The sequence below is a fragment of the Cephus cinctus genome, unplaced genomic scaffold (assembly GCF_000341935.2).
Source record: "Cephus cinctus unplaced genomic scaffold, Ccin1 Ccin1_scaffold1265, whole genome shotgun sequence".
Lineage (NCBI taxonomy): Eukaryota > Metazoa > Arthropoda > Insecta > Hymenoptera > Cephidae > Cephus > Cephus cinctus.
In genome coordinates, this window is record NW_014333710.1 from 143,004 (window position 1) to 161,334 (window position 18,331).

At 37.5% G+C, this 18,331-nt stretch overlaps 2 protein-coding genes across 8 annotated transcripts in view; both read left to right on the forward strand.

The window, feature by feature from the left end:
• Positions 1 to 4,943, forward strand: part of LOC107272789 (annexin B10) — a 41,107-nt gene extending 36,164 nt beyond the window's left edge. For 6 of the 7 annotated variants that reach the window (XM_015750283.2, XM_015750288.2, XM_025090082.1 and 3 more), the window contains 4 exons: positions 3,009 to 3,096; positions 3,996 to 4,169; positions 4,472 to 4,653; positions 4,740 to 4,943. In XM_015750283.2, coding sequence (XP_015605769.1) covers positions 3,009 to 3,096; positions 3,996 to 4,169; positions 4,472 to 4,653; positions 4,740 to 4,796 — 501 coding nt within the window. In that variant the 3' untranslated portion in view covers positions 4,797 to 4,943. The remainder of the gene's footprint in view (positions 1 to 3,008; positions 3,097 to 3,995; positions 4,170 to 4,471; positions 4,654 to 4,739) is intronic. The other variant, XM_025090083.1, reaches the window with a different exon arrangement.
• Positions 4,944 to 10,415: 5,472 nt separating this feature from the next.
• On the forward strand, positions 10,416 to 18,069 carry LOC107272784. Its single transcript, XM_015750272.2, has 22 exons — positions 10,416 to 10,564; positions 10,692 to 10,839; positions 10,956 to 11,088; positions 11,148 to 11,305; positions 11,390 to 11,663; positions 11,746 to 11,950; positions 12,023 to 12,207; positions 12,271 to 12,472; positions 12,561 to 12,767; positions 12,847 to 13,077; positions 13,142 to 13,281; positions 14,536 to 14,674; positions 14,816 to 14,969; positions 15,135 to 15,267; positions 15,338 to 15,495; positions 15,562 to 15,835; positions 15,910 to 16,114; positions 16,199 to 16,383; positions 16,472 to 16,673; positions 16,745 to 16,945; positions 17,018 to 17,242; positions 17,353 to 18,069. Exons 1-22 carry the CDS (start codon positions 10,462 to 10,464, stop codon positions 17,520 to 17,522), a joined length of 4,032 nt encoding a protein of 1,343 aa, XP_015605758.1. The 5' UTR covers positions 10,416 to 10,461; the 3' UTR covers positions 17,523 to 18,069.
• The last annotated feature ends 262 nt before the right edge of the window (positions 18,070 to 18,331 follow it).

The following is an 18,331-nucleotide window of genomic DNA, read 5'->3' on the forward strand; positions in this document are numbered from 1 at the left end:
GGAGGGGGGGGGGGGGGTCAGGGAGTAAGGAGAACTCCTTAGCAAGTTTGCCAAAGTGAAGTAACAATACCATCAAGACTAGCTATCGCCCTACAAGTACAGAGAATAAGGGAACAGCTTAATAACAGGACGCCATTAAGATAGCGCCATCTTATCCCGGATGAAAATCAGTGCTCGTGGACCCTTGCTCGCCGACGTGTCCATGCACACCGTACAAATATTTGTACAGAAAAAAAGGAGAGAGAACACTGGAGCTCTTTTGCGCGAGATTGGATGACCGTTGCCGCGCTACAAATAAGTATCGCACTGGGTATATACGTCTGGAAAAATATAATTTGTTTGCCGAGCAATCAATTTACACCAGCGTTTTTCCGAAGCCAGTTGAATCATCAATCAGTTCCATTGTATATCAGGTAGTTAACTTTGAAATGTAACGAAATTTTCATTTGTTCGCCATACTGCTTGTAAATCAGCAAAGATTTTCGGGTATAAAATACTTTTTGTTTGAATCGATCTATTTTCAATCGCTCCGACGGTTTCCAAAATCACTTTACTTCAAAACTGAAATTATTATCCATCCAGAATCTGCCAGTCTGCTCACTAACCAGCGTGTCGCTTTCTCAAACGATGCATAAATTTCTAAACCAAATATTCCTTCTTTTTCTATCGAATCAGCACGATATTGTGTCACGTCCACTTAGCTTATTGTAACATTGATCGTCGTTGACGAACACCAGCCGATATGTCCCCGAAGCAGGTAGCCTATTTTTCAAACCGTACGTTCATACTCGTCGACCGACGGCACCGACAGCCAATCACAATCCGAGCAGAGCTACGACAACGGTGCGATCGAAACTTCGATAAAGCCGGAGGTCGGTCGATTTCTATTAGAGCGAGGCGTAGAAACAGCCAGAGTGACGCGGCGTCACATTTGAATATGTCCGTTGGACTGGCGCGCATGCGCGCTCGGCTTCTCGCTAGCGAGGACGCGCGCGAGATTAACCCACAGTCCAAAAGTGAATCTACGGTCCCCCCGGCGTTTCTATGAAGCTACCACTCGATCGTAGGCGACGCGATAGTAAATCCACGGCTACGTCGGAAACACTGTTAAACTTACGGCGCTGCTTAATGTCGCCGAAGAATTGTGACTCGAACGTTCGGAACGCTCAATTGCCCGTGTCTCTTACTCGCAATAAACGCCCTCAATCTCTACGTGCCCCCGGCCGGTACCCCCCCGTTAAATCCCCCCCCTGACGTAATTCCTGTCTGTTTTTCCCTTCTACGTCGCCACTGTCGTTCGTGGCTACTTTTTGGCCAGCAGCCACGCCCCCCTCTGCCTTCCCTTAGCTTGCGATTGATTTTTCACTCTTCCACACGAAACTCCCACTCTTTACCCTACTCGCTACCTACCTCTGTCTCTGCACCTTTGGGAAAACTTACTGCCACTGGAGCATCGCCCTTTCTCTATTTACCAGCGGCTTTTTCTCGCTGGAAGTCTTTTAAAGTATACTGATGGTTATGGGACCGGGGGCTATTGTGTTCTTGATGGAGTTTGCTTTTACGTTTCCGTTAAAGAGACAGACGTATGCATCCTTTAGGGAAACAAGGAGGTCCTGAAATATCCTGAGTGGCTCCCTTGATTTCCGCTTGTGACTCTCACTTTTATTCTCGGTTACCGTTCTTCTATTCTTTCTTTTTCTCTCTCCCTCTTATCCTCCTTTTACCTTTGCGGGGCCACCGCGTCTTTTTTTCCTGGCAAAAATAATCCTTTCCGCTTCTCGATAATGACAGTCCCTCCACTTTCTACGAGGTTGGACCGGCCTTCCTGGACAGGGTACGTCAATATTATTCCTGGGGTAATTAGCCGAGCGAACCCCGTAACCTCTTAAGCTCTCTCGTTGTCGTTTCCGTTCACCCCGCCACCTCCTCGCGGTCCCTCCTTTCTTTTTGGTAGCACGCATTTTTTTTTTTACCACGTTATCCATTGTTTCCGGCATGAAAGGTGACTGGGCAATGACAAAGAAGTCCCTTAACCTGGTACAGGGTCCTAAGGCTGGAGCGGCAACTTCGGCCAACCTGTTCTCTAGACTTCACGTTGGGATGTTCAGACCTTCGTGCGGTCGGATGGGGAGTGTCCGAAGGAGAGAAAGAGAGACAAAAAGTACACAATGAAAACTTTCACAGGAGTCTCGGACGCGGGATGTTTGAACAAAGGATCCCTAGACCCAGTCCAGGTTTCCTGTTGTCCAGGTCCTGTAGAGGTACCCACTGTGCTTTGTCTCTAAATGCATCCGTCTGCTGGAGTAAATGACTCCTACCAGTATGTGCACAGTTGTCCTTTGTAATCTTCACATTATTTAATTGACTTTGTTAATGCTCTGAATTATTTACTTTTGTGAAAGTGTATCAATTTTTTAGAATAATTTTCTCACAAATCGTTATATCGATATTAAGGTCCGAAGCATCTGGCACGATAAGTGATACTGCAATGAATCTTGGTGATGAGCGTCGTCAGCTTCAAAAAGGTCTCTTTGACCCGGGAACAGACAATTGGGGTATCGGAGATACCCCATCTGAGTACTTTATAAACGAATAATAAAATCGAGCGACTATTCTTGGGTTAAGAGTCTTTAAAAGCTTCTGCTTGTCGCTGTAAGCGCGATATCATTCTAGAAGTATTTTTTTTTTTTTATTTCAAAAACACCACACCCTATTTTTATTGCAAAGCACACGGTCCTCCGAGAAATCAATGTCTCACAAGATAAGTGGTACTTTAGACTTTCACTTTTATATATCAAATTTGCAAGTAAATGAAGTATCGTGGAAATTGGTAATTTTCAAAAATAGTGCCAGACAGTATTGTTATTTTTTTTCTCACCTTGTAGACACTCCCCTAAAAATGTATGCACGCTTAGTTAAAGTGATTGCTTGTGCGTCCCTCTTTTTTACACGTGGTGTTTTTCTTTCTTTTTATTTTTTTTTTATTTTTTTTTTTAACTAAATCTTAGAATTGTATCAAGCAGGGTGTCAGAAACGGCAATAACGACGTTCATCCAGAAAGAGCACGCGAATCCGCCGAGATGCTTTACAACGCTGGTATGTTAAATTTCTATAATATTCTCAAGTGTAATTAGTAGGGTTATGGTAATCTATGAATTAATACGATATTAGATAGATTTATCGTCTTACTACGAAGTTTTCAAAGTTACGCGCGCCTTTTCATTGGTTATGGCTGCATAACCGTATAATAGATTAAAACGGCAGTTGCAGAGTTTGAATTTTTATTTGCCATCCTCCGCGTCACGTTACGTCAATATGGCATCTGTCACAGAGAAGACGTGTACGTGATACGTTCTGGATAATCCACTTTGCTTTGGCTATTTGGCTCAATTAATACTGCAAATGACAACTCGTAAAGAGAGCAAGCAGGACGCGAGGCTAGCGATCAACGACGGCCGGATTCAATATCGATAATCGCGATTAGCCTAGTCGAGATTGCTGCTGGCGAACCGTGAGAATCTGGGTCGAATATAATATCCTTAATTATAATTACTTACGGAACCAACTGCGGGAAATTGAATTTTGATACTCGTGCGATATACCGCGTGGCATAAAGCGAACGAACTTGTAAACATCGTTCAGAACTTGGAAAGTAAATCGTTGTAACAATCGTTACGAAAACATTAACTTCCATCAACAAGTCGCAGCTCATTATCATTAATTAATACCAAACACAAGAGACTATTACCTGCTTTCTCAGCGCCGTAAACAACGCAGACTCAGTTAATTAATTAATCTTCTAGAAGCTTCTCGAAAGCATCATCGAACTACGGGATATACGCCATTTTGTAGAGTTCCTATTTATCGGGGATAGAAAATTTAAGAGTCAAATGGAAATCTTAGTTTTCTTTTTCCTATGTGACTGTACAGTGTCGCCATCTACATCTTCTCTCTTATTCCACCTGCGTACTTATTCATGTGTTCTGACGTTTCAGGCGAGGCTAAACTCGGCACCGACGAAGAGATCTTCAACAAGATCCTGGCTCACGAATGTTTTGCACAGCTGCGACTGATTTTCGAGGAGTACAAGTCAATCAGCGGAAGAACCATCGAGCAGGCTTTGCGGGATGAAATTAGCGGCGAATTGAAAGACGCCATGTTGGCTATTGGTAAGTTGTGAAAAAGATTCAACGTTCCTCCTTCGTATTGTATTATGGCAACTGTACTGTCTTCACTTAACCTAACCGTATATCAACCAAGCAACCCCACGTTATCTTATACTTCCCTTCCCTAACCATTATCTCCGCTGAGCATTAATTTCCCTTTAAGGAATCCCTAAATTATCAAAATTCATTAAAACACAACATTGATAAACCATTCCTCATGGAGATAACGACTTTTGTCATTTCGCTGATTACCCGATGACCTGATGGCGAATGAAATAATAATATTTTCATGTTATTTCGTACAGTCGAATGCGTGCAGAGTCCTCCAGCATTTTTTGCTAAACGACTAAGAAAAGCTATGGAAGGCGCCGGAACTGACGACATGACCCTCATCCGCATAATAGTCAGCCGTGCTGAAATTGATCTGGGAAATATCAAGAGGGAGTACGAACGTCTTTACGATAAGACATTGGAGTCATCGGTAAAGGTAAATAATAATCGATGATCTTTATCAGTAATAATTCGATTCATCATTTATAATGAATTTCATTCCTCTTTTTTTTCCCATGACAGAAGGAGACTTCCGGTGACTACAAACGCGCCCTGGTCGCTCTGATCGGTGGACCATAGGATCTTGAAGAAATAATTATTACTCATGGAGCAGTCTGGATTCTGCGACTCATTAATCTCTATACTCGAAAATGAAATTACTTAGTAAAATCCTTGAATTATCGATGATAAACTGTATCGATTATAAATACAAATTTATCGAAACTCTGTACTGTCACTCCCTTCCATATTGTCTATGTATAATCTTTGTAATATTACCCACTAAGATTTCACTATAACGTTGTACTCGCGTGCAGTTCAATGAATTTCGATTAACCAAATCCCCATGCTGATTACAACCGCTTCGTTGCTCCTTAAGACGTATTACACTGGTTTATTAGGGCGTCGACGCAATTACTCCGAGGGATTTAAAGGAGCCACTGGCAGGGGAAATTGGCAAGTGGGCTTTGCGAATATTCCCCAAGGATTTCATGAGGCGTCGCTTTGTGGGTATAGCTCTGAGCTCCGTGACGTAAATCTTTGTCATATCTCGAATAAATGTTAAGGGAAGATGTAGAGATTCTGTAAAAAAAAAAAGCAATTATATTTTATAAGCTCGAAAACAGGCTTGCGTTACCGTCGTAAACATAACTCCCTTACGAAAGCTTTTCGTGTCTGGCGCAGGAACGATCCATGAGAACAGAAGAGCGGGATTATGGTGTTTTATGATGTTTCCAAGCTCCGTACAAATCCAGTCGAACAATGTGAGAAGCACCTTTACGTGTTTCATTACGTAAGGTATATACTGTTTAATCGAGTCCACCGTTTTGGAAAATACATATGATAATACTTGCTTGGTTAATTGCAATACACCGCTATTGTATATTAAAACATAGTATAGCTTCATCATTAGTTAAGGAGAATCTTTAGATTAATTGATATTAAATTCAATGTTAATGCGTTGACGTTTGTATCGATGAATAATTAATTTTGAAATTGTAACTATACTAAATCGTCATTTGACATTGTTTTGCGAGATTGGGAATGCTGATTGAATTTTGATTATTTCTCATAAACATACAGTATATCTATACAAATATTATGCTGTCTATTAAAGTTCATATCATTGCGGCGAGATACGATTTGATCCAAATGATATCTCGGTATTATGTCCTTTTACAATCTTGAACATTAATCATTTTGATCCTTCTCCCAAACTATAACCGCTTTTCATATCGTTCCAATTTAACTGTCCCAATAAATCAAATTCAGCGATCCAGGTCAAAATCATCCTACTGATCCTTTTGGGAAATCTGTTAATCCCAGTCCTTGTCACGGGGATGTACATTTCTGTGACAATGTCCCTGTCAATATATTTCTCAGAGAATGTCCTATGGCTGGTATCTCAAAATCATTCTTCGTTGACTGACAAAGTGTCATTGAAAATTTTACAGATATAAATAACATTGCTTGTTCGTATATAGAGGTTATTTGGATTTGTTAATTCTTAAATTTTCTTTACAAATTTTTTAACACAACAATTACACATGCCCCCATTCTTTGGAGATTCTTTTTCTTCGACGGGCAAACAAAACTGTTCCTTGCTTGCAAACACATGGCAGTGTTCCAAAACTTTCTTCCACAATCTTATCTCGATTTGTATTCTCTCCACAAGGTACATATATATCAAATATATCTATACTATTACAGTGTAATATAACGCACCAGGGAACAATAGCAAACTGCATTTCGTTTTAATATACCACCGCCTTCTTGCGCACACAATATATTTATATATATGACTAAAATAAGTATTTGAAATGTATAAATACCCAAATCCGTGTGATATAAAAAAAATTGCGAAAGTACCTAAAGAAGAGATATCATTTTCACAATAGCAATTAACCAAAAGTTAATATTTTTAGTGACAGGAGGGTTAAGCATATCCTTCACAAATCCATTGATTTTTTTACTGTTATAATTGCCATGGATCAAACTTACAGACTCCAATAATCCAAAGCGATTACATACCATCATCCAGTTATTAAACTCTGGTATAACAAGTATCAAAGCTCTATTTACATGTGACAATAGACACTATAGTGAGCTTGCAAGTCTAATCACTGTTATTAAACGAAATACAATGCAGCTGATTATTTATGATTGTGTATATTGTAACGTAAAATTTGATTTTTCGCTGGATCCTCGCACCAAGGACTCCTGATCGGCTGCACCTAGCTGAACACTGGGGAAGCGTCCATCTTCGGACTCTGGCCACCAGATACCTCGTCTCTGGCAAGCATCATGCGTTAGAAATACCTATTCTCTATTATTATATTTTCTCGTGGCTCAATCCTGCGAATCCAGGAGTTACTAGTTTCTAGAGGGAAGCCCTTAAGGCTCCCTTCAATTAGCTGTGCAAATTCCAGCTCCTTCACTCATGTTCGGAGCCTCCCACCTCGTGTTTACACTACTGTTACCTTGGATTGAGCCAAGTGTTAGCGATTGAAGGTAGGAAGCCCGCATCCTAAACTTTAATCGGGGAAAGGAGGAACGGACATGCCTTTGCTGAATGCGTTTCCGTTCAGATTTTGTGAGCACCTTTGGCTACCAGAATTTTTGACATATTATGTGAATTTATCTGAACTAATACCCGTCTAGGCCTCTTGTCTCGAGGACTATTTTCTCGCTCACAGGGTCTGAATGCCGTTTCAGTTCCTCGAAGTAAAAGAACCACAGTGCCGGATACCGCTTACAGTAAGTAGTTTTCGTAGAGCTGTTTTCGCAGCTTTCGTAGAGCTATTTCGCAGCTGTCTTTTATCTTGATGTATTGCAAGAAGTGTTCATTTTCTTTGAGTTGGCGCTTTGGAACTTTCGTATAATTTCTACATTACCGACTGTCGTCCCGACCACGTAGAAGCTCTTAGAACCCCGACTTCTCCGGCTTGATCGTCCTCCGGTAAAGAAAATTTTATCGTACTAATTCATTACATTTTCTTTTTTCTATCTTTTCTTTTTATACGTCACTGTCCTAGGTTCGATTTTGACTTTGAATAATTCCTTCGGCGTATATAATTTATACATATAATTTTACGAAATTCGTTAGAAATGCCATTCTCTCACTGGCGAACAAGTGCCTCCATTTGATTGGACTATTTTTATCGTCTTAGTCAAATACTTCTTGACGCCTTATGCCCTTGCTAAGTCGTACCTTTTTTTTCTTTTTATAATCGCCCGGCTAATCAGGCCAGCGCGACGCGCGGTTTACCCCTTCAGGATCACCGGCTTAACTGGAATCAGGGACGCCGTAACTATCACTGGCGTATTCAAACTATTTTCTGCCTTGCTAATTGTAACTATTTTTCATGACCGTCCGACGAGAGCGTGCCACGTCTCATTACGATTTTATAATGATTGTATTTTATTGTTCTTATTTTCGTAGTGCTTGTTCGTTGTTATCGCGAAACTAAACTTATTTCCGTTTTTCGTATCTTTCACAATCTACTCCCGACAAGAGTCCGGTTATTCATTCTCGCATCTTTATTACCATCCTATTTATCGATAGATCCGTTCAACGTTCCCAGTGTCTCCTTTAAGATTCACTGTGAGCATCGAGAGTTAACAATTTAGTTCGCGCCGCCGCCGACAGGGCTGTTGAAACTTTACGATCAGAGAGAACCGACTACTACGTAGTTCAAGTAATCGAACTAGTAGAGCTTCAACTATTCTCGAAGCTCGAACTACGTGGAGTTTTGCTAAACGTATTATGGGAATGAACGTGGCCGTTTTAAGGTTAGCTTTTTTTTTAACTGACCAAACACCAAGGCACTAGGTATTTGACGTTTCGTATCCTGTCACTCGTTCCCTTAAGTTTCTCAACCATACTTAATTCCCACCTTCTCTAAAAATCCATCCACCACTATTCCAAGTCCTTAACGTTAATTCTAATTTATACAAAAAATATCCTGTTAACATTTTAATTGACACTTAATTTTTTTTGCTCTTTCAAACATTCCTAAACACAACTCTCCATTAAATAACCTCGGCCTATCTTTTCACCCTGGATCCCCCTCAGTCCCAAATTAGGCTCCTTCTTCCCTACTTTCTATCATTCCCCAAATATATATAAAGCGACGTCCCTTACTTTGACTTACTTAGTAATCTGGACATTTTACACGTCGCTCCTACCTGACTGCTCGTTGCTTCTTATGGAAATAAAATCGAGCACCTGGAATGAAGAAAAACGCTTCTGACTAAATATATTCTTTGACGTAGATTTCATTTATAACGAAATCCATCAAATTTCATGGAAACCACGAATCAAAATACAATTGTTGAGAAACGATTCTCTGAATCGTAACAAGTAACGTGCCAATAGTCTATTCGCGTACACTCCTTGTGATACGTGTTTCGACGGGACAATGCAGACAATTTTTTTTCAATCAATGCAAACGAGTCTGGCACCAATAATTATTGAGGAATATGGGAATTCACGGAAAAGTGAAAACGATAAGAGACACCGATAAGAATTTATACGAATAACATAAATCAAGCTCCAGTTTATTACATATGCCAAATCGTAAGGAAAAAAGATAAGAAATTTCTCTTGGATTATTTTTGTTATTCCATCACTGTTCTTTCATTATTCTTATATCCTCGTGTAATACTGATCTGCTGGTCTGGAGTTATTCGATTAATTATATTAAGTAATTGGGATGAAATTTGATCCTCGAGGAAAAATTTGTTACGATTAAATAAAAATGGCCGCCGCTCTCTACTTTTTAGTTTTTAAAACGATAAATATACATTGTTGAGCTTCTCGATTACGTTATTTATTATCATAGCTGTTTAAAATATACAAACAGATACGCTATCGTGCCGGTTAAAAACAATATGCATCTTAAGGAAACATTATTTGTATCTTAGAATTTTTTTTTCCAATTATAGAAAATATATCGCCTATATTTTTTACACCATAATCGTATCTGTGGTCAATCTCAACAAAGATGGCGATTATTCATGAAGTATTAATTAAATTGGAAATCTCTGTGGAAATTCATTCTATTACTTGTAGTTCATGAAACTGAACTTGTATTATTCAATTTAATAAGAAAAAAAATAGGTAATTATGTAAAAAAATTTCAACAACGTAAGGACGATCTTATCTTTGATAAATTAAAAACTGGTATCGATACATCTACAAAAAAAAAATAAGAGCACCCATTAACCAACACAAGTACGTTAATGTGTAAATACTTTTAATTAGAGATAAAGAACACCATATTCTAATATTGTGCAATTTGAAAGCTATCAAATAACTTTGTCAAGTTTAGACGATGCTAAAATTACATGCAATAATATATTCTAATTAAATGATAGATAAGATAATAATCTTTTTTTTTTCGTAAATAAATATTAACCTTATCAGTCCATCTGTATGATCATTACGTAATTTCAATAAAGTACATAAGATAACAGTCCATGCACGTAGATAATAATTTGCGTGTATCCAAAAACAATAATAATAATTCCCTTGTTCGTTGTTTAAATGAAGAATGTAAAAAAAGCCGGGATGAAAAAAATTTTTTAAACTCCTAACTTAAATAATATAACTTTTAAGGCTGCGAGGGTCGTAAATAGCTAAACGATACGCCTGGCAATCAACAGGCGCGAATATTAGATAAGCAAGTTTCCTAGCATAAGTATAAATCGAAAGACCCGGAAACGTCGGAACCTAATATGTAAAATGCACTTTGAAAGTCGCTCAGTGAAAATGCGCCTCCTCGTAGCGCCTTTACTTACGCTCGGTATGCTTTGCCTCACGGAATGTGCCGGTTGGAGATCAGAAGGTACAAAAATAAATATAGATAGTCAGAAGTTTCTTAATTGTCAAAAAAAGAAAATATGACCTAGTAAAAAATTATGTAGAAAAATAAAAATAATAACACTCTTCAATATAATCTATGACGATATTAGGACCTTATAAAATATCATACGGCACCATAGATCGATATGGACGGACGTGGTCGACGCCGCAAGAATGTGCTAGGTCCTGCCAGGACGACGAAAGCCCACGTAATTGTTATTATCAATTCACCATAGAATATTATACAACAATGAACAGGTACCATTTGAAAATAATGAACGGACAATAAATTTCTTTCGACTTTTACAAGCAGCCGGTCCAATATCGAAAGCCGAATATATTACTCTTATGGATCGTATTATGCTTTTCGACAGCGCCTGCCAATTGTGTCAACCAAACGCAACGAATCAATTAGTCAGTCCGCCGCTGTGTCAATGCGTGCAGGCTGACGGATACGAACGTACCATTTTATCCATAAATAGAATGTTGCCAGGTCCAAGTATACAGGTAAAATAATTATGTACTGATAATATCTGGTATTTCTTAGAGATGCGTCTATTTGACAGGTGTGCCTGTACGATAACGTGGTGATTGACGTAAATAACAAAATGGATGGAACCGAAGTATCGTTGCATTGGCATGGTCTTTTTCAAAATGGTTATCAGTACTATGACGGTGTACCATACGTCACGCAGTGTCCAATAACACATAGGACGACTTTTAGGTACGAAAATTAAAAAAAAATATTAGATACGAAAATATAAAAAAATAAAATAATGATGAATAACAAAATTTTTCGTTTTCACAGATATCGATTTGTGGCGAAAAATTCAGGAACGCATTTTTATCATTCTCACATTGCAACGCAGAAAATCGATGGCCAATATGGAAGTTTAGTCGTAAGGGATACACCAAGTAACGATCCTCATTATCATTTGTACGATGAAGATCTTCCTACACATGTAATTGTTATCAGTGACTACATGCATGAATTGTCACTCGAACGTTATCCTGGGCTGATGACCAGAGACATTGGTCAGTCAGCTGATAACTTTTTAATTAATGGAAAAGGAAAGTGGTTTGTGAGTAAAAATTGTGGATTAATTTAATACATGTTATTATTTGTCACAGATAATAATTATTATCAATTTAATTAATCCGTAGGATCGAAATGCTAAAAATATCACAAGTACTCCGTATGCAGTCTTTGACGTTCAACGTGGAAAGAGATACAGATTTCGTGTTATCAATTCTTTCTGTACTGTTTGCATATCGCAATTTAGCATTGAAAAACATCCGATGCTATTCATCGCCCAGGATGGGGAATCTGTGAGTCCCAGAACAGTAAATGTATTTACATCAGCATCCGGTCAGTCTTGGCTGTACTATCGATATTGTCTCTTGGTATGATTATAATAATTCTGATGAAAATTCATTCCAGGCGAACGTTTTGATTTTGTACTAACCGCCAATCAGACTGTGGGAACTTATTGGATTAAATTAAAAGGACTTGGTGAATGCGCTGATAACGAAGTACTGCAATTAGCTATATTGAGGTACAACGGTGGTCCAAAAACTCCAACATCTCCTCGACCATCGTATAATGATGCCGTATCCATGGGAGTGGTAATGATAATTTATTTAATTAGACTTTTCCATAAAGGTCTTCATATAAGAATTCTTTCACAGGAATACAATAACATGAAATTCGTGTGCGATGGGACCAAATCGAATACTCTATGTCCAAATGAAGTACAGTCAGCGACTGAAGTGGATCCTGCTTTCCTTGTTCCAGATCCAGATTATCGTTTTGTATTGCCATTTTGGTTTCATGATTATTCAAATGAACTGGACGTCTTATTTAAGCCGGATACCTATGGTAATTTCATGGGTGAGTGTACTCTTCGTTTCATGCAGTAAATATCGAAGAAACGGAAGTTCAAAATTTTATATTTTTTTTTTTACATTTTTTTTTACAGTCGCCAATGACCAAACAAAGTTGCTCGCTTTGGTCAATAATATTTCACATCAAACTTTGCCGTATCCACCGCTCTCCCAGGGTGCGAATCCGCAGGATACGTGTAATGCATTTCGTATGCCTCCTAATTGCACAACCCCGTGCAGATGCACGCACGTTTTGGACGTTAAGTTAGGAGCAGTGGTCGAGGTCATGGTATATGACGCTCGTAAGCATTGCAATGATTTATTGATTGAAAAATATTTTGAATTGGCAAATTAATTTCGCTTTATTTTTTATTTCCCTAGGTTCTCTTGCGCTGGTTCATCCGTTCCATTTGCACGGTTACTCGTTCCGTGTTTTCAAAATGGGTAGAAAACCCGAAGGCACTAATTTCACCAGGAGTGACGTCCACGCTGTTCTTAGGGAACATTACAACACTCTATGGAACGGTGGATATACTGCACCCCCTGGTAAAGATACGATAATAATACCGCAAGGGGGTTACGTCATTTTTCGTTTCTTGACTGATAATCCAGGTAAAGAATTATCATATTTTTATGCTGTATTTCACATTTATTTATTATTATAATTAATCCTTAGGGTGGTGGCTGTTTCACTGTCACTTTGTCATCCATACGATGGTCGGAATGGAATTAATTTTTCATGTTGGAGATCAATACGATTTACCACCGGTGCCCAACAATTTTCCTAGATGTGGCAATTATCTACCTGAACCGTTTTAAATTAATGGAATTAGAGAATTGTCGATGACGTTCATCCTGGGCTGGCTTGGGCATCGTTCCTTTGTGGAAACTAATACGAAAATAAGCACACTGTTAACATTTCTATTTCTATTGCATCGACGATTCGTGTAAACTTACTTTATAAAAACAATAGGCTTTTCGTGATGTAGCTTATCTTCATATATTGTAAACGTCGTGTAAGAAAATCAGAATGAAAAAATATATTTATTCCTCGATTATACTTGTGTTATTTTTAATAATAGCATCACAGGCTTACACTTTTAGAAAGCATTTGTTTTACGGAAAGGAAGTCAAGTTTGAAATTATTTAATGTTTTTGCAAAGAGACAATAATGGCAGTTGTGTGTAGCCTAATAATGTTTTCTTTAATTAAATAAAAACGTTCATCGAAAAATGCATTACGCAAATGTTTGATAACAGTTTATTTGCACATGTTATAAGCAATATCTTTGGTTATTAAGTAAATTCCGATATCACAATGTAGAAACTCTTTGAACGTGTTTAGCAATGTGTCAAGGAAGATTTTATTAATTCATTTAGTCGCTGACCTTATTTTATTAACAAGACAAGTATTAATTACGTCCTTCCTCAATGTCAAAACGTCTGCCAATTTAATAAAATCAAGAGAATCGATAAATATTTGAAATTTTGATTGAACGTATTATACAGGTGAATTTCTCTTTCAAGCCAAGAGAAATTTTCCAGTGAACATATTTCTTTCCAATTATATTTCATCATACTATATTACTATTCATTGCCACGAAAACAAACATCCTTATCAGATATCCTTATCGGTTGCAGTTGATACAGATTGTCTATAAAGATTAAAAGTATCTTTAATACCAAACTTCCATCAAACCAATGCTGATTTTTAAGTCAGATTTGAAGGATATAAAAATATTTTGAAAAAAATATTTACACTCCCAGGGAATGGCTTACCTTTTTTAAGCCGTATAAAGTGTATATTTTGAAAAATAATATACATATTTTGGAAACTCTAGTTTTTATTATTAAACTCTCAAAACTCCCTCCTCTTTCTTATCCGTGACCAGTTGCAATGCTCGGATGTCCCCAACCCGGGCTTTGCCTGACGAAAGCGAATGTAAGCTGTGAGGGCCTCTATGTTCTTTGTAAACATATATATATACATATAAATATACGAAAAAAAGTATAAAAAGAAAGAAACATAAGTGAAACATATTAATAAACTTATAGCGAGTGAAGTAAACAGGAACGGAGAAAATTTTACACAAATTATATGATGCGTTTCACTTATCATTTAATCACCATGAAACTTCCTGTTGCATTACTAGTTATTTCAACTCTTGTGCGTGTTTCCGGTAAAAGGGTGAGCCAACGGGCTTTTGAAGGTAAGAATTTAGTTTTGAAAATATAAAAAATTCACTTAATTGTGCACAACTCAAGGAATTGGACATTCTTAAAACTCAAAATTTGTCTATCTTCTATTGTCTTTATGAAAAGATTTATTTCCATATTCTTTCCATATACAGATCTTCAGAATCACGATATTTCATACGGCAAATCCAATGATACGTATATCGTATTTTCAACGCCCCAAGAATGTAACAGGAAATGCATCGCGAACGCAGCGCCGCTTACTTGTTACTATCACTTCACCCTTGAATTCTACCCGACAATGAACAGGTATATTAATCGAGAATTAAATATATTTTAAGAAAACAGGGCAGTATTAAAAACAACTCAACAAATTATAAACCATCATAATGCTCTTGTCTACGTGCAATCGTGAATTCCCTGCAGGTGTCGATCAATCTCAAAAATTTGTATTAAATTTATGACTGTTCACAGAGCCTGTGATACGTGTAAACCAAACAATACAAATCCACTGGTTCACCCACCGCAGTGTCAGTGCATAGAAGCAGATGGTTACGAACGTACTGTATTGAGTATTAATAGAATGTTACCTGGTCCAAGTATTCAGGTAAGTGATAAGTAATAATGAAATAATGAATAAATTAAATAATGTCAAAATTTGAAATTTTCTTTTAAAGATTTGCCAATACGACAGAGTAGTAGTGGACGTGCAAAATAATATACCTGGATTGGAGGTAACAATACATTGGCATGGTACTTTTCAAAAAGGTACTCAGTACTATGACGGCGTACCATTTGTAACGCAGTGTCCTATTCATTCAGGAAATACATTTAGGTACACATTATTTAATTACAGTAACCTAATTAAAAATTATCCGTATTAACGTTGCTGTATTTACAGATATCAATTTACTGCCATAAATTACGGAACGCTTTTTTATCATTCCCATTCGGCTTTGCAAAAACTAGATGGTCAATACGGTAGCTTCATCGTAAGACAGCCAGCCAGTGTAGATCCTCATTCTCATCTGTACGACGAGGATCTTCCGACTCACGTGCTACTCCTGAGTGATTTTTTACATGAAATGTCAGAGGAACGATTTCCTGGACGTACCACTCGATCACCTGGTCAGATACCTGACAGTCTTCTTATCAATGGAAAAGGTCGTTGGACGGTAAGAGAAAGAAAATTTAATGATATTAAACAATCTTACTGATACTCACTCCTCTAATAATTATATTCATACAGGATCCAAATACTAATCAAACGACTACGAGCCAACGAGAAATTTATCACGTGAAACAAGGAAAGAAATATCGATTTAGAACAATCTCCGCTTACAGCACGTCCTGTATAGTTGAACTTACTGTCCAAAATCACTCGTTACTGTTAATTGCTCAAGACGGAGATCCGGTTGTAGAAAAATATGTAAATACAATAACATTAGGCTCCGGTGAGTAAATTAATAAAAAAAGTTTTGAAAAGTAGTATTTTGCATGTTCATATTAAATCATGTATATTTGCACAAATTTTGTAGGCGAACGTGCAGACTTTATCTTGCATGCGAATCAGACAATTGATTCTTATTGGATTCAGACAAGAGCAGTAGGTCCGTGTCTAAATTTAGTACCCAGTCAGTCCGCTATTATCCAATATGAGGGCGCGTCGGATACGCCCAGTACTAACGAACCTACAAACAGTATTGGACTACCTAGAGGAATTGTATATAATGACAAAATAATGCTTTAATTCGCGGCAATAATTAATTCTGATCACTGTCATAATTTATCATTACATTATATTTCCGTAGGTGTACAACGACTTGAGTTTTCGCTGCGACAGGATACATAATGACACAATTTGTGTCAATCAATTTGCAGGAAGACTAAAACTCGATTCAGCATTATTGCAAGTCAAGCCGGATTATCGTTTTGTACTGCCAGTTGGCTTTCATTCTTATGCAGGTCAGAATGATGTTCTCTATCAGCCAGGAACTTATCGCCGTTACATAAGTACGTATCGATTAAATTATTTGTCTCAATAAAGTTCATATGAAATGATACAACTTCTTTTGCTTTCCTAGTACCTGGAGGTGGAGTAGGTGTTGTCAGTATCATCAATAATATCAGCAATGTATTTCCACCGAGTCCGCCACTCTCTCAGGGTATTTCAGAATCTTGCAATGGAGATAATCTTCCTCGTAATTGTACGACACCCTGTGAATGCACTCATGTATTACAGGTTAAACGACATTCAGTTGTCGAGGTTATGTTATACGATATATGTAAGAATTTAGAATATTTTATTCATTTATTAGGCTAACAATGAAATTAATAGTATTATATATTATCATCAGCTGGATTTGGACTCTATCATCCGTTTCATCTTCACGGATATGATTTCTACGTTTTCGATATGGGAAATTTCACGAGTAACGATACGGAGGGCAATGTAAAGTCGATACTAGCGAATCACGAAAATAAACTTCGTCATAGGAGATACAAGAATCCTCCAGGAAAAGATACAGTTTTGTTACCCAGCGGAGGTTACGTCATATTACGTTTCAAGGCTGACAATCCAGGTAAACAATTGACAGTAACAATTGACAGTAAACAAAACAATTGTGTCAGTCCATAGGTGACATAATCTAAATCTACTATTAAACTAAAATGGTTCCCTCTTGTGTTTCAGGCTGGTGGCTTTTCCATTGTCATATAGTTTTTCACATGATTGTAGGAATGGAGCTGATTTTCCACGTTGGAAATGATTATGTTGATCTTCCACCTGTTCCACCTTTCTTCCCACGCTGTTACAATTTTAAGCCAAAACCTTTTTCTGACTTAGATCCGTTTTTTATCTAACAATCACCAAATAATATTGGGTGATTATTAAATTCTTGTTACGCAAATATTATCAAAATTCTCCCGAAGGAGCATAGAGTGATTGACTTTCGGTAATTTTTTAGCAGAGAAACTACAATCTTACCAATGGAATATACGTACCCCGTGAACGTCTTTACTTAAATCTTATTACTTTGGTACGTGATTGGTTCATTGTTAGTAAAGCTTTCAAATAATATTGAAAACATTTGGGAAAATTTTGGTGATAAAAATTCACAAAAGCATCGACGTTTTTGTTTTCGTTACATTCAACTTAACATTGATTAACGTCAAGAATCCTATTAATTCTTTGTCAGATTTAGACTTCTATCAGAATGGGACCTATTTAAACTTTAAAAATTCGATCACAACGAATCCACGAAGGACGATTGAACGCAATGCTTAGTCAATTTTTTTAAGTATTATTAAAATATTACCCGGTCCACGTATACAGGTATAAGTTATAAGTAATAAAATAATTAATAAATTAAATAAATGTGTAAATGTATAAATAAATATGTGATATGTATTTTGAGTCATAACTTACCTTTCACCATCAATGAATTAATTATTACGTAATATCTCTGTCATCATCCGTGGAGTGTTCAGAATTACTGAATGCGTGTTTTCCACCGTATTAGGCCGAGCATTCGATAGAGGGCGGATAAGAAGCAATAAAGTACGGAAGAGCGCAGAGATCAGTAGGGAGATGCACAACGCTACGGTTTTATTAGGCGATACCAAAAACATGGCGCTAAATCGTAGCGGCGAGTCCGGGAATAGAATTTTGT